The sequence below is a fragment of the Thamnophis elegans genome, chromosome 10, assembly GCF_009769535.1.
Source record: "Thamnophis elegans isolate rThaEle1 chromosome 10, rThaEle1.pri, whole genome shotgun sequence".
NCBI classification, from domain to species: Eukaryota; Metazoa; Chordata; class Lepidosauria; order Squamata; family Colubridae; genus Thamnophis; species Thamnophis elegans.
In genome coordinates this window covers 35,593,795-35,609,496 of record NC_045550.1, presented here as the reverse complement: position 1 = coordinate 35,609,496, position 15,702 = coordinate 35,593,795, and the positions used below count along the sequence as shown (strand labels likewise).

The following is a 15,702-nucleotide window of genomic DNA, read 5'->3' as shown; positions in this document are numbered from 1 at the left end:
CTCACATATTAGGAAAGGAACAACTATTAGGAGTAGTTGTGATACAACTATATCAAATTCAGACAATGCAGTTTTATCACCTGTAGTCAATAGGAAGTTAAACTGTCAATTAATTCATAGATCCAAGATATGGTTGAATCAGTAGGATTGACTCAAAATACACAGTATTGGTTTATACAAAAAAAGAAAGAAAACTAAAGACTTTAGTAGGGTAATGTTGAATCATCCCACTCCAACTGATCTTGCCTGGTTGGATTTTGTTTGTTTCCTTTATTCCCTATGGCTTCTTCCTCTTCTTCTTCTTCCTCTTCAGTCTCATCTGACTCTGCACTGGTTGTATCATCTTCATCTTCAATTTCTTCCTCATCACTTTCTTGTTCTCCGCAAGGTTGTTCATATTTCTATGTATAATAAAGAAACATAAAATGGAGCTGCTGATAAGAAAAAAGAACCTAAAGTTTATTTGTAAATTTCTAAATGAGAGTGTGTGGTTGGTACATGTTTAGATATACCCAAAAGAAAATGAAATCACCCTTCAAATGTATAGTCATATTTGATAGGGCTAACCTATCAGCTGAGAAATTATAGACTAACAGATTTACCTAGAGATAAATGAAAGTGACCTTCCTTACTAAATCCACAAAAGCTAAAGAATAAACTAAGTAACAAAGCAGTTATATCATTCAATTATATATGACCTGACATCTTTTCTATAAGATCATATTAAAATAATGAATCGAGATAAAACAATCCAACTTGAATGTCATCCATCTGTTCTTGATTAAGCAAGCACTTCTACTCATTTTTCATTGTAGCTTTGATACAGCGATATCATCAATAATACATTATTAGATTCAGCATGTGAAAAAAGGCCAAGCTACAACTACAAAAAAATGTAATAATGACCTTCCTGAATGACTGAACAAGGACACTGTCATTAGAATGTCTGCAAAGTTATTTTCATAACTTCAATGTATTATTGATACAAATAAGTGTTTACATCCTTCTAAGATTAAACCAAATTTCTTCAATAAGAGCTGATATAATAATTCCATGAAATATAGAATTCTGAACAGGCCTATCTACCCATGTTTTCCCAAAACCAAGATCCTGTCTTATATTTTGCCACAAAAAAGGCATCAGGGTCTTCTTTTTCAGGGTGTGTGTATTGTCACACTGACTCACCCTCACTTGCGACATCCCTTCCGGCCTCCGTTTTTCTGTCAGAGGCCTTCAGAAACTTCCTGAAGGCCTCTGCAGCCATAACAGAGCTCCGGATCAATCCAAAGCTCTGTTATCAGCTACAGAGGCCTTTAGGAAAGCCTTGTAGGTCTTGCCAGCCTGCAGCAAAAAAATAGGCTGGCAAGGCAGGTGTCTGGGTGTGCAAGGCCTGGCTGCAAATGTCCGAAGGTAAATAATAGGGCAGATTCCACCACCATCCCATCTGCCCTCTAACTTAATTTTACTTGTGCACCCAGGAGTGGCAAAGTCTTAATTAGGGCTTATTTTGGGGTAGGACTTATATTGGTCACATGTATAAAAATCAAGCTAGGACGTACTTTTAGGGTAGTCACATGTTTGGGGAAAACATGGTATGTGTATCTGAGTGTATCTTTAGATAGACTAGATAGATATCATGTTCAGACACATGACAACATTAGAAATAAGGCCAATCTAAAAGTAGGAAGGATGATTTTCTTTTCACTCAATACATTTAATAAATATTGCGGGGGGGGGGAGGGGGGGTAGCCAAGGATGGTTTTTGAAAAAGATTTCTGTATATAAATGAAAAATAGAACTGGTAGCAAGAATATAGCACAATATGGCTTTTCTACTTACTTCCATGGGATTGATTGTGATAGTCAGAGCTGAGTCATCCCAGTCCATTTCATTTTCTTAGTTAGTTTCATTTCCTTTGAAGTATGGGTAGCAAGCTGAATGATTCTGTACACCCCATAGATATGATGAAGACTAAGACACTGACACAGATTATGATGATGATGGTAGCCATACTTGGAAGTACTGAAATGAAATAAAATGGAGCAATTTAACATATTCTTCCAGTGCCATTTAGGTATATTTAGTGTTTTTAGCATTTTCTTAATTAATAAAGGCTGCTATGTTATAATTATAGCAATTATAGGTATAATGATACCTAAATGTAACTGCAGTTACATTTGTTTTGTTGGTTGAACTTAAAAGAAATCATTACAAAAAGGATAACAAATACAATTCACCAATACAGAGTTTTTTAAAAAAAACAATAGCAATTTCATCTGTAGGTGATCATCACATTTAAAATGTCTTTTGGTATAGAATCCCTTACTATTATTATTAATTCCAGCTCTTGAGTTCCAGAAACTACCCACACAGTCAGTGAATATGTAAATGGATAATATGTCTTCCAATAGAATCACATACACAATATCATCATCAGTATAGAGGACACCATAATGCATAAAACTATTTATACAAAATCCTCCTCCTCACATATTCATTTGTATGCATGGATACGAGAGGTGCAACACATGTAAAATCTAGGGAAGAGTTTATTTGGTGCCATCATGTTCTTTGTTCAGACCAAGTTCACTGAGCAAATGAAAGAAGAATTTGGCAAGGGAGTTTAATGAGGCACCCACAATACATCTTTGTAAGTCATGTGTTTATACTTGGTTAACACAAAAGTGTGAGAAGAGACAAAGAATGAATAAAAACTCTCTATTATGCTTTAAGAAGTAAAAGCAGCAATGAATGGGCATGAGTTTATGATGAGACCTTTCATGCCAATGGCAAATTTGTTTTCCTGCCAGAAAACAACCTGGCATAAATTTACCACCAATGCAAGGACATTACAACATTGAATAAAAAGTCTAGAGAAAGAAGCAGCAAACAGAGACATTTAAGCTGATAAGAAAATACAGTGATTTATCAGTAGAAAGAAAGCAGATGTCACAACAGAAATTAACAGTGGGAGCAACTCTTTATAGGGACAGAAAAAGAGAGAAGCAAGCTCAGTGAATAGAAGGATGCCAAAGATATTCTGTATCACTGGAACAATAAAACTAGGGAAGAAAAATAAAATGACACTTCAGAATTAAAATGTTAGGTTCCCGAGTGGCAGAGAGACTGCAGCTATTAAGACAAAGAAAAAGAGTTGGGGGAATTGGTTGTTCATTAATATGAAGAACTGCAACAAGTGTATGCTGATCAGACTCAATGGCATATAAAGTCTGCTTGTGCCACTAGCATAGATCAGGATATAACAGAACAGCTTTCAACTTTAATTAAGTTCAGCAAAAATTAATCCTTCTGCTATGTTGATATATAATACTTCAAGTAGCAGCTATAAGGGCATTGCCACAGATTTTGAAAACCTGGAAGAAAGCTTAAGGGCCCTGAGGGTGTATGCATTATTCTCATGAAATAGGACAGGAAAAGGAAAAGAAAAATACTGCAATTACTAGCTATGCAAATGGTGTTGATGGGAAAGATACTATTTCTTGTATCATGGTTTGAGTTGTGTTGATGATGAACTGTTTATAACATATCAACACATTTGATGTTTATAACATCACAAGATGTTTTTAGAACAAGAATGGGTTGTTTGATTGGGACTGAATTCCCTAGCAATATAGGGATGGCAGTTTGGTTGGACATCTGGAATATGAATTACATGAATGTTCTAGATAGCATTGCTCCAAATGGCCTCTCTCTCTCTCTTTGTCAAGTGACAATTCATTATGATACTGGTGAAACTGGAACATTGACTGTGACCAGATGCATATACTGTATAAGCTGAAATATGAGCTTACATTATGGCAATATTGATGGTGAAGTGTCAGTACTTTTCCACACTTAGAGCTTTTACCTAATGCAGCACTTTTTAGAGTGATTTGGGCCTTGGTAGGAAGGATGGGCCAAAAGAATCATGAATGGGTTGTTGTGTGCATAAAATAATGCATGTTTGCTTTGAGTTGGAAGTTGGATGCATAGAATCTGATCAGCTGATAGAGATGACATCTGGAAATGTTATCTGGGATGTTTTTGAGCTTGTAGATCTTGATGAAGGAACAGGATTCTTGGGCTTGATCCTTATCCCAGCTGCCTGACAAGGTGCTATTCCTCAGTTTTTTAAATATTTTTATTAATGATTTAAGTGAGGGGGTGAAAGAAGAAATTGACTTAACTTCAAAATTATCTTTATGAATGAAAGAAAATAGGCTGAAGTACCTACATCAAAATTTAACCAGAGTTAATAGGTGAGGTGAAGGCCATGGGCATAGTGTGTGATATCACCCAAGCACTCAACAAATTTCTAATATCTTTATCAATAAAATAGTAAAACAAGAGTTATGTTATATATTGATTTGCAATTAGCTGAATGCTAGCAATAGAACTTATAAATAGTTTTACACCAACTTGAGAAAAGTATTGAGTGGAATACTACCTTTTGCTATTCAGAATATTATTAATAACATACTGTATTTTTCAGAGTATAAACCGCACCAGAGTATAAGATGCACCAAGGTTTTGAAGAGGCAGTTTTTTTTTTAAAAAAAGTAGGTAGGTAGAGGGAAATGGGGGGAGGGAGGGAGGGAGGGAGGGAGGGAGGGAGGGAGGAGGGAGGGAGAGAGAGAGAGAGAGAGAGAGAGAGAGAGAGAGAGAGAGAGGAGAGAGAGAAATACAATAGGTAGGTAGGGAGGAGTGAGTAGTTAGGTAGCTAGCTAGATAAAGGGATAGAGAGAATAGTGACTGTTCCAAAGCGTCATGGGATGGCTTTTTGCAAGGGATACCAGGAGTCGTTCCCTATTTTGACAACATTTTGGTATTGGCTGCAAATAAGGTGCAACTTTTTAAAAAACTTAGGACTGTTTTGACCAGAATTAGTGAAAAAGTCTTCACCTCAAAAGAGAAAAATGCCAAATTAATGTTCCTAGGGTCAAATTTCTAGGGTACCTGATCGACGGCTCTGGAATTCCACCCTACAAAACAAAAAAATTAAGGCAATCCAGGATGTCCCTACACCTCACAATCAGACCAAGCTCCAGGCATTCCTCGGACTCTTTAACTTCTACAGTGTCTTTCCTCAAACAGAAAGCCACAGTTGCTGAGCCTTTGCATAGGCTCCTCAGCAAAAAAGGTGAAATGGACCTGGGGCGAGATGAAGCTGCCGCATTTGCGTGGTGAAAAGTCTGCTGTCAGAAGACATGTTCCTGGTCCAGTACAACCAGATTCTGCCACTTGTGCTGACTTGTGACGCTTCCCCGTTCGGCCTCGGGGCCGTCCTCAGCCACTGCATGGTGCCCATTGCCTGCTACTCGTGGACCCTGTCAGCTGCTGAGCGGAACTACAGCCAACTGGACCGTGAGGCTCTGGCTGCGGTAGCTGGCATAAAATGGTTGCATGAGTACTTGTATGGCCATTGATTTTAAAATCCTCATGGACCATAAACCGCTTTTGGGCTTGCTGGCTGGGGATGGCCTTCCCCGGCATCGCTGTCACCCGCAAATGTCTCATTGGACTACTTCCTCACGGCCTAAAGCTACCACCATCATTCATCGATTGGGCACCACATCAGGACATGCTGATACACTCAGCTGGTGCCCTCTTCCAGAACTGCTTGCCAATCTGACTCCTGAGACCCCAGTCCTGCTCATAGACTGCCTTGAGGCTGGTCCTGTGTCCCCCAGTGAGGTCGCCCACCACTCAACTAAAGACCGAACTCTTAAACAAGTTTTGAACTGGGTATGGAGGGGGTGGCCCAAAGGCCGGTTGGCCAGTGTTTAAAATGTTTTTTGCTAAAAGGGATGAACTGTCTGTTGTCAATGGTTGTTTACTGTGGGGGCATCGGGTTGTTGTTCCAACCAAACTGTGGGTTGCAGTATTAGAGGCCTTTCACATAGGGCATCCAGGAATTGATGAAATCTTTGGCCAGGAGTTATGTGTGGTGGCCTAACATGGATAGGGAGATTGAGGAATGGGTGGCTACCTGCACACAGTGCCAGGAGTCCAGACCAGCTCCCCCAGAGGTGCCCCCTACCAGTATTTATTTTAGTTTGAGCTGTTTGGTTTTTAGGTTTTCAGTTGTTTTTCTGTTTCTTCTAATTTGATAGAGATGAGCAGCCAATAAATTGCAAGAAGAAAAGAATACCACTGCCATCAAGGAAATATGTACCATTGTGTTGTGGGTGGGGTGGGGTGGAGGGGTTTTAAAACTTTAATCTTATGATAAATTGTTAAGGAATAGGTGCTGCATGATAAGCTTGAGTAGCCTTGAGATAGCAGGCTGAACCAAGGTAGGCCTCAAGCCTGAACCAAACTAGGGTCTCATGATATTAAGCTTTAGCAATAGCAATAGCAATAGCAGTTAGACTTATATACCACTTCATAGGGCTTTCAGCCCTCTCTAAGCGGTTTACAGAGTCAGCATATTGCCCCCAACAACAATCCGGGTCCTCATTTTACCCACCTCAGAAGGATGGAAGGCTGAGTCAACCCCTGAGCCGGTGAGATTTGAACAGCCGAACTGCAGAACTGCAGTCAGCTGAAGTAGCCTGCAGTGCTGCATTTAACCACTGCGCCACCATCGGCTCTAGCTTTAACTGTTCATATATAGAATTTGCAAAGGTTTGCTTTAGGACATGGTGCGGTTAGGACACTGGTTAGAGGCACATGAAAACCGCTGTAGCAAAGTCTCTATTTTAATATATCTGCTGGCTTGACTGTAAAATCTGTCTGGAAGGACACAATTTACTTCCTCAAATATATGCTATGTTGGCTGTTAGCTGACTATGTATTATTACTTTCTGTAGACATAATATGCTGTAACCCAAGGGCGAATCTTGAGGGTGTTTCCAAAACTAACAGATGGCTTTATCTGAACGTGATACACTATATAAGGGATTTCCTGCCTGTTACTCGGGGTTCAGGCCTTTGTTCTGAACCTGCGCAAATAAACTATTCCTTCCCTGGAGAGCTGGCTTGCGTGTCCTGTTTTTTCTACAACAGTTTTTAAGGAGATATATAATATCAATCTTCATTTAAAGGAGCAGGAAGGAGGAAGAAGACTTTTTTTCCTTTCACCAGAGATATTCAACCTGTAATAGTGTATGGGAAAGACCGTGGGAGAATGGGCAAAGAAATGCTGCCTAGGAAATATCAGAAAAGAGGCAGTGTGGTCTGCAACTAGATAATGGGCAGGGCAAGAAGTTCAGAAGCGGCCCTCAGTTTCCAGGCTGTAAAACAGAGGATAGGAGAATTGTACTTTAGATTGGCATGATTGCTGTTAGTTTTACCACACAGAAACACAGGAAACACAACCAGATGAGCTAAATCTACTTTATTGTAAAGCTATATAAACAGAGTCTTGCAAGAACAATTATCCTGCCATATTAAATTACAGGAATTCAGATTCCAATTAAACGTTAGAACTTTTCTAACAATAAGAAATGGTGGCCTCCCCTTCACTAGATGTACTTCTACATAAACATAAAGTAGGTTAATTTTGTTAAATCCATTCTTATAATGTAATACCTGAGCTTTGCATATTGTTTGTGCTTTCCTCTGGGTGATGGATAGTTTGGATAAATTGTGGCTCTTTTATCATCAGATTTGCATATTCCATGGAATTAGAGTTGGAATTATGTAGAATATTAACCTAGAAGAAAACAGGAACTAATATTACAAATATGAAGTATTCACAATAATATTAATCATATTTTGCATAATAGTCAAGCCGAGAATTTATATTCAGGCAGAAATATTATCAGGTCACAATTTGCATTTGCTTTATATGAGAGCACTTAATCCGTAGGGTGATGATTTCAGATTTACCAACTAAATCAGAGAAAATAATTATGAAAAAGGGACTCTCATATAATTTCAGGGGTGAAAAAGAATTATGAGATCAGTTGATCTGTACCTAATCAATTGCACCCTGAATACAGCAAGCTAGTCAACTAATGCTGGAGAATATATTTCACAACTATCTTGTTGCAGTAATGTTCCATAAAAAACCCCAAGTTACAAAAGCACAAAGTTCAATGAAAGAGTAGAAATAACAAATATAAGGAGCATAGGCAGTCTGTTGTCCACAAGACAAATCCAGTGAGCAATCCGAGTGCAAGTTCATTGTCTTATGCTAACGTTGTTCCAGGTGATTTTCCTCAAACCTTGCTAAATTTAGGCACTCTACTATTAAACTGTATGCCAGATTATTAGGATATTCCCCTGGGAATTCCAGAAACACAAGGTATCCACCTTGTGTTTCTGGAATTCCCAGGGGAATGTCTGAATATATATAAGGTCCTTATGGCAGAATAGATCCATCCTGCAATAGAAGTCAGTAGTGGCTGAAAACTCCAGATATCTGATCATGACAAACAATCGACATTTATGTTCTCCCGTGTCAGATCACATACTAGCTGTTTTCAGGTGAAAAACCTGATATAGTATGTGTTCCTCAGTGTAAATCAGAGCTCTAATTCTCTGAGATAAGCACATGAATGTCATAACAAGTATTTCTGGATAGTTCTCAATTCTGTCCTAAAGTAGTCATTTAAAAATGTGTCTACTGAACTATATTTCACACGCTTGAGAAACAAGCCCTTAAGAATGCTGACTATATCAAATTAAAAGAAACAACATTTGTGAGGGAAAAATTGTTCTTTATAAATAAAGAATAACCTCATTCCAGTCTCTGGTTTAAAAATGTCCTAGTAAAAAATTATTAATTAAATGACTTAATTAAATTAATTAAATGTCGAGAACGTATCTGTCAGCTTCCTAGGTAAACCAGGTAGGAAACATTAGTAGAGTACTTTATTGTAATACTACATTAATAGAATCTTGCAGACCTGAAAGCACAAAACTTTCAGACACCACTTTTAATTGTTTAATTCGTTAATGCATTCCTTTCTAAGTTTCTTTGTCTATGAGATGGCTACTATGCGATGGCTTCTCTGGACAGGTTCCCAGATGCCAGTTCAGATGAGGAACAGCCAATTCCAGGACTGTCAAAGGGGGATGTGGAGGAACAGCCAGAGGTTCCAGATGCTCTGAGTCAGAAGTGATGAGGTCAAGCACCACAGATCCATCCAAGAGGAGTGACTGGATGAGTGTCTGCCTGAGCTAAGGACATGAGAGGCACAGCTGCAGCTGGGAGGCCCAGAGGTTTCAGAGGCAGAAGGCATGTAACTATAGCTGGTCATCAGAGATGTGGAAGAATTGCCTTTTCTTCCTGATCCAAAAATGCGTAGGGTTGAGAAAAAGCAGGCACAACAAAGGTCAGCCAGGCTACTTGTAAGGCAGGAACTTCCCTCCTTTTGATGGATGTACTTATAAGAGGTTATTTAGCTCAGCAAGTGGAGTGAAACAATGTGTCCATTTCCTTGCCTTGCATTTGCCTTGAACCTTGTTTCCTGAATTGACTTCTTATCTTGGATCTTGCCTTGTCTTGACCTCTGACTTGCTTCACAGATTTTGCCTGTGCTTCATGGACTTGCCTTAGCCTTGCCTTAGCCTTGCCTTTGTCTTTTGGACTTGTCCTGCCTTGCAAATTCAGTCTGAGTTTGTTCCTAGAATGGACTGTGAAGTCTTGAGGGGTTGTGTGGTTGTTGATCTGGGAATTTATGGGGAAAAATATTTGGTGTGGAAAGCCTCAAATAAAACTTTTACCTCACCTGTGATATATGTGTGTGAGAGCAGGATCAGGACACTCTGACTATTAAGTTACTGATGGTTCTGGCTCATTTGCCTGATTGTTTCCTAGCCAGTATCTCTTTCATCCTTTCCCTGAAATCATTCTCACACTCTATTATAGTATCTTAATTTATTGCCTGGCTTTATGTCTGCACTTGTACCTAATAACATATTGAAAAATAATCACATGTTCACTAAATTATCTGAAAATTATGTTATATTAATAGATACCAAACAATGTGCCTTTTATTTTCTAATATAAAGATAATTGTTAATTGGTTTTTTTTAATGCTACTTACTTCTAAATTGAATTCATTGCTGGTATAGCGCCCATTCAGTTCTGAACATTTGATTCTAAACTTTCTATCAAAAAAGGAAGATGTATGCCAATTACGATAGCGAATTTGCCGTAAAACCTTTCATAGTTTTTCATAGTGTCCACACCTGAACCAGTAAAAACAAAATAAAACATAGTAAACGTTAAGAAAACTGGGGGAAAACAACTGTGAAAACTGTACCAGAAGTAAATACATATTATCACTTCCTTTAATCCAGTGCTAATGTTTCTACAGGCAGCTTCACAATCATTTGCAAATCATATGAAGACTACAAATTCTGTGTATCTAAATAATCTAGACTAGGTGTGTCAAACTGGCAGCTCACGGTCCCACGCACCCCAGCTCCATTAATAGGAAAACGTCGTGAAAGGTCATGTGATGGCAGTGTAATGCTGTGAATTTGACACCCGTGATCTAGAGATATTCTGCTTCATTATAGCAAAAAGATGGAAACATGGCTCTTCAGATAGTGTTGAACTGCACTTTTAATGGTTCAATCAGCACAGTCAATGGTAATTGATGCTAGGAAAGGTAGTTCAATGTAGTACATGTTCTTTGATCTACTTTCTATAGTCAGTAATATCCACTTCATTTTCACTCAGATAAAGATTAGGATGCATCATCTTGTTCAATAGGGTAAACAGTCAATGGATTTGGAATTTCTCATACCAAACTACTTTCTAACTTCTGCCATGCTGATGCATTTTATTCTTTAAAAAAAACAGGTATAACATAGCCATATTAATTTATAATAAACTTATTAAGTATTAGGTTAGGATAAGATGCAGAAATGAAAAAAATACTCAAACCATATATTGAATATCCAGCTGTAGAGTTGGTGGCTTCTATATGTTTTCCTTGAAGGTCTTTCTTGTCCAATTCCAAACACTCTTGCTTGGGATCCAATTCTGATCCAATTACCAAAATATCACAAAAATCCAAATTGTGATCCATTTTTTCTAACAGAACTGGTTTATGATCTGTGAATAATATAATAATAATAAATGTCAAATAACATTTTTTAAAAATAAACATTACTTTCCAAATTGAATTTATTTACAGGGCACTATACTCAGTTGACCTTAGGTTGTGTACAATTGTCAATCGACTGAAAAGAACAAAATCAAAAAATATATGCAAAACTGTCTTTGAAAAGTAAAGAATTGAATTGTTAATTTGGAAAGACACTTAATTCTTAGTGACAGCATCCAAGTGATTTTCTTGGCAATATTACAGAAGTCTTGTACCATTGCCGTTTTCAAAGTATTCTGTTTGGGTTCCCATACTTGCCAATTCCCTGGAAATCTCAGGTGTCTCAACCAAGTACTAACCAGAGCTCACCCTGCCTGCTTAATTTTGCAGATGAACCACGATTGACAAATACTGTCACCTTCTGAGACAAAACAGAATTACATAATGATAATTATGCTGATTTTGTGACAATCAATAATATTAACTGAGTAGTCATAAATCCTCCTAAGATGTATATTTAGATAAACAGAGATACCCATTCCCACTGAAATGGAGATAACTACAACATCAATCACTATTACTAACAAAAATATGGTAGTTGTAGAATAATTTTAAAAAAATCCTGCCTTATAACAATTAAAATCATAAATATCTAGAACTAAATATCTAAATAACTAACTAAACAAACTAAATAAATGGAGAAAAGAAACTAATAAAATATCCACAAAATATCCATTTAGTACTATTTCCATCCTTTACCTTGTCATTAAATATAGATAATGAATAAGCATATTGGTTCATCTTGTCATTTTTAGAGAATGAAGACTTTAAAAAAATGAATGACTCATATCTTTAATCCATTCCTTAATATCAAGAGAATATATTTCTGTCCATATACAGTATGTCAGCTTATCCTCTTTGCCAAACTCCAGTTAGCAACAAAAATCTTATATATAAATCTAATATAATTTAGGAATGTAATTTATCTTTTTCACTATTACTGTTTTAGGACTTTAAAAAACACTGTCTGGTAACAGTTTTCACTTGTGTGAATACAATTGAATCATTAAGAATGGTTTATATTTTCTGAACAACTGCATCTAATCAAAATACTTTAATTTTATCTATAATGGTTGGTTGGTTGGATGGATGGATGGATGGAAGGAAGGCAGGAAAGAAGGAATGAAAGAAGGAGGATATGATGAAGATGAAGATAGAGAAGAACTTCCTGTGGCAAGATGTGTATTTCTATAATTATTAAATTCAGTGTTTTATTCACGATTATCTAAAAACTTTTTCTGCAATAGTTTGTATATTCTGGGCCTATTTAATACTTTAAAATGAACTGAATGCTGTTCCTGCATGCACAACCTGCAGCACTTCTGGTAATCTACATATGGAACACAAGTTTTGGATTCTGAAAATATCACTTAAAATAATTAAACTATACAGAAGAGTTTCTCAGCTGCCTCTATTTGGTATCAAAAATGTTTACCAAATATGCAGAGGATCTTTATATAAACAAAGGAGATAAGCACTGTAAATCAACCATCACTATATATTAGCTGTAACTGTTTTCATATTCCCTAAGACATAATCCTTGAACAGCTTGGTATTGATCCCTACAACAGAATTATTTATATATTTTCAGGTGTTAGGAAGTAAAGCTTAAACATGGGTTTCCATATTAATGAAAATTGATCATGCTGAAAACTCATTCTTTGGAAAGTACTATATAGATAAAAATTCCATCATTCAGTGATGACTGTTATGAAAGAAATGTGTGTGAATCTGTATGCAAAATGTTTTAAAATTTCTTATTATAGTTAATAGCATAACAGAGAATCTCAGCACAATTGTCAAATGATTTGTAATACAGAGCAGAAGTCTGTGGACAAGCGGGTATAAGTATTTGTATCATGAATTATTCCTCAACACTATAAGGAACACTGTTGTAGAATGAAAAGTTTAGAAAAACAAAACTGTGCGTCATTAAATATTTCAACTTCTTTGAGGTTTTAAAATAATAATACTGGAAATAATTCAATAATCCCAAAGATTTTCCAACACTAATTCACCAACAGGTTATAAAATGTATTCATGCAAAAATGACTTTTTGTACATCATTCTAAATCAAAATGCAATTTTGTTGAGCATGGCTGAGATGTGTGAATCCAACAAAAATGTCTTTTGCATGCCATCAATTAAATGAATTATCTTTTATGATGAAGGCCAAGGATATCCATTTCTGTCACTTCAGACAGATGACCCCCCCCTCCCTTAACATGCAGTAGATCAAAGTTAAATTGTTCACTGTTTATGTGTCCGTCCTCTTGTTGCAAACAAAGAGAATCTTTAGGTTTTATCACATTTTCACCAATAATAATTAGGCCACAGTGTTTACAGTAAATGAAATTATTGGGGGTGCAGATTTGGCAACACTATTGCTTCTAGACCTAATAAATTCTGAGAAATTAGTTCACATAAACCTTATTTCATTAGTGTGATTTACCAGAGAGCTTACTGACATTCTTTAGCTTCTTTTCTGTTTTCTACCTGTCCTGAGCTAGCTATTTAATTAAAACAAATTGACACAACTGGAAGAAGTACAACTGTTCAGCAGACATAACTAGGCAATAACTAGAGTTAACTAGTTAACTCTAAAATGTCTGTATGACACCTAACAGGTAATTACCATATTTAATTTTACTTTGTTCCATCACATGCTATATGAAGAGCTCCTCTTGAAAGTGATTCCGAGACATCTGTGCTTAGTTCATCATAGTGTTCCTTATGGTGCATATATAACAACTTTTCAAGGCATTGGTGATAATAAACAGTGCAGGGTGGACTTCCTGGGAGGAGCTTGCTGGTGGAGGCAGCAAAAAATCAGCTGCCTCCGAATTCCTGGCTACGTACCTGTTTAGAGGATCTTCCATCTGACGTCTTATCAGGTTTTCTTATCCTTCAGGCAAGAAGGAAAGAAGAAACTGTTTTGCTGGCAAATGCTCTTCGATTTTTGCAGCTTTTGTGCTTGCAAGGAAAGGGGGGCTAGCCCAAGGCAGAACGGCTGTCCGTGCTGGGAACTTCAAACTGCCTTGTGCAGGGACAAAGTAAGTCTCCCCCACTCTGCTCAAAGTTTTGTTTGATTTAATCTTATCACGAGCTGAATCCGTTTACTGCGTGGACAATAATTGTTTATCAACATTTTAGCTTCTTTTCTTTTTCTCCTCCGAAAAATTATTTACTTAGAGGCTTTTAAAATGGCGCCGAGCAGGCTGGTTTCTCCGGTAATAACGAACACTTTTTGCTAATCCTCACAAGAATTCAAACAAAAGAGATTGCTTATCATATGTTTTGGTTTCACAATAGAAGAATTTTACTCCTTCATTAACTTTGCTTATTTGGAAGTTAAATGGTGATGAATCTGCTGAACGGTTTTTGATACAATGTTTACTCACTGAAAGTTTTGCTAAGCCTTAAACTTCAAAATAAAGCCTCTTTACTTAAAGCTGCATATTCAGGCAATAGAGTTCTACTAACTGCAGGCAGATAAATTTTGAAATGGCCTCAAAACCAAATATTAACTTGAAGTCGTCACCCTCTACTTCCAGGGGCACATCTTCAGTGCCTGGCACAAAGCTGCAGCCTCCGCTTCCTACGCCCCCTGCTGGGGATGTGTTAATGAAAGAATTTTTCCTGAGTAATCTAAGCGAGGCTCTTAATGCACAGACAATTAAAATGGAAGATAAGTTTAGAGATAATAGAGAGGAGAGAAAAGAGGAAATAAAAGAATGAAAGAAGAAATTAAAAGTGAAATAAAAGGACTTAAACAGGAGCTGTATGAGAAATTTGACGCTAAGGTTGATAAAATTAGAGACGACATGCTGAGTCTTGTAACTGTATTAACAGAACATATTTCTGGAATGGAAGATACTCTAGAGGTTCTTAATGATGCCAATGCTAACTTGACATTGAAAACAGAGGTGGTGGAACAAAAAGTGGAAAATGCTGAAAAAGAAATTATTATGATACAGTACCAACAAATGGAGTTCGCATTAAGAGTAAGGGGGCTGCGTGAGGAGAAACAGGAGAACCTGAAACAGATCCTATCGGAAGCTTTTGATCGCCTGATGGGAAGACCAGGGACCAACCAAGACTGGCAAATTGACAAAGCTTACCGCGTTAACTCCTGGCTGGCAAAGCAGAAGCAGCTTCCTCGAGACATCGTTATATATTTTACTACAAGAGAGCTTAGAAATATGGTACTGCAAGCATCTTATAACACTAAGCTTCAAATTGGCGGTCAAGACCTGGCTGTTTTGAAAGAGATACCACCTCAAATGTTAAGAGCCAGGAGAGACTACGCTTTTTTGGTCGAAGAACTCAGAAATCGTCAGATACAGTATAGATGGGATGCGCCATTTGGCATCATATTGACATTGATAAGCAAAGGTACCGCCTCAACTCTGTCTGGAAAGCCCAAGATTTTTATTATAATATATTGAAGGCCGGACAACCCTGCACCATCTGGACCCAGAGAAAGACCACAAGAAGGACAGGATAGACAGCAAACTACACACCCCAGACAAGATGGAGCATCTCTCTTCTCTAGAAGTGCAAGGTGCTATGGCACCTAAGACCTAGCCGCATGACTACTAGACGTATGGAGAAACAAGCTAAAAGCAACAGC

General features: G+C 37.3%; 1 protein-coding gene across 1 annotated transcript in view; it reads right to left on the bottom strand.

Annotated features, from left to right (window-relative positions):
- Positions 1-203: 203 nt before the first annotated feature.
- Positions 204-15,702, bottom strand: part of CLSTN2 (calsyntenin 2) — a 198,291-nt gene continuing 182,792 nt past the window's right edge. Inside the window, 8 exon segments of the mRNA XM_032225672.1 lie at positions 204-401; positions 1,840-1,910; positions 1,913-1,960; positions 1,963-2,022; positions 7,534-7,657; positions 9,999-10,117; positions 10,120-10,143; positions 10,847-11,017. Of these exon segments, the coding sequence (XP_032081563.1) occupies positions 204-401; positions 1,840-1,910; positions 1,913-1,960; positions 1,963-2,022; positions 7,534-7,657; positions 9,999-10,117; positions 10,120-10,143; positions 10,847-11,017 (815 nt within the window).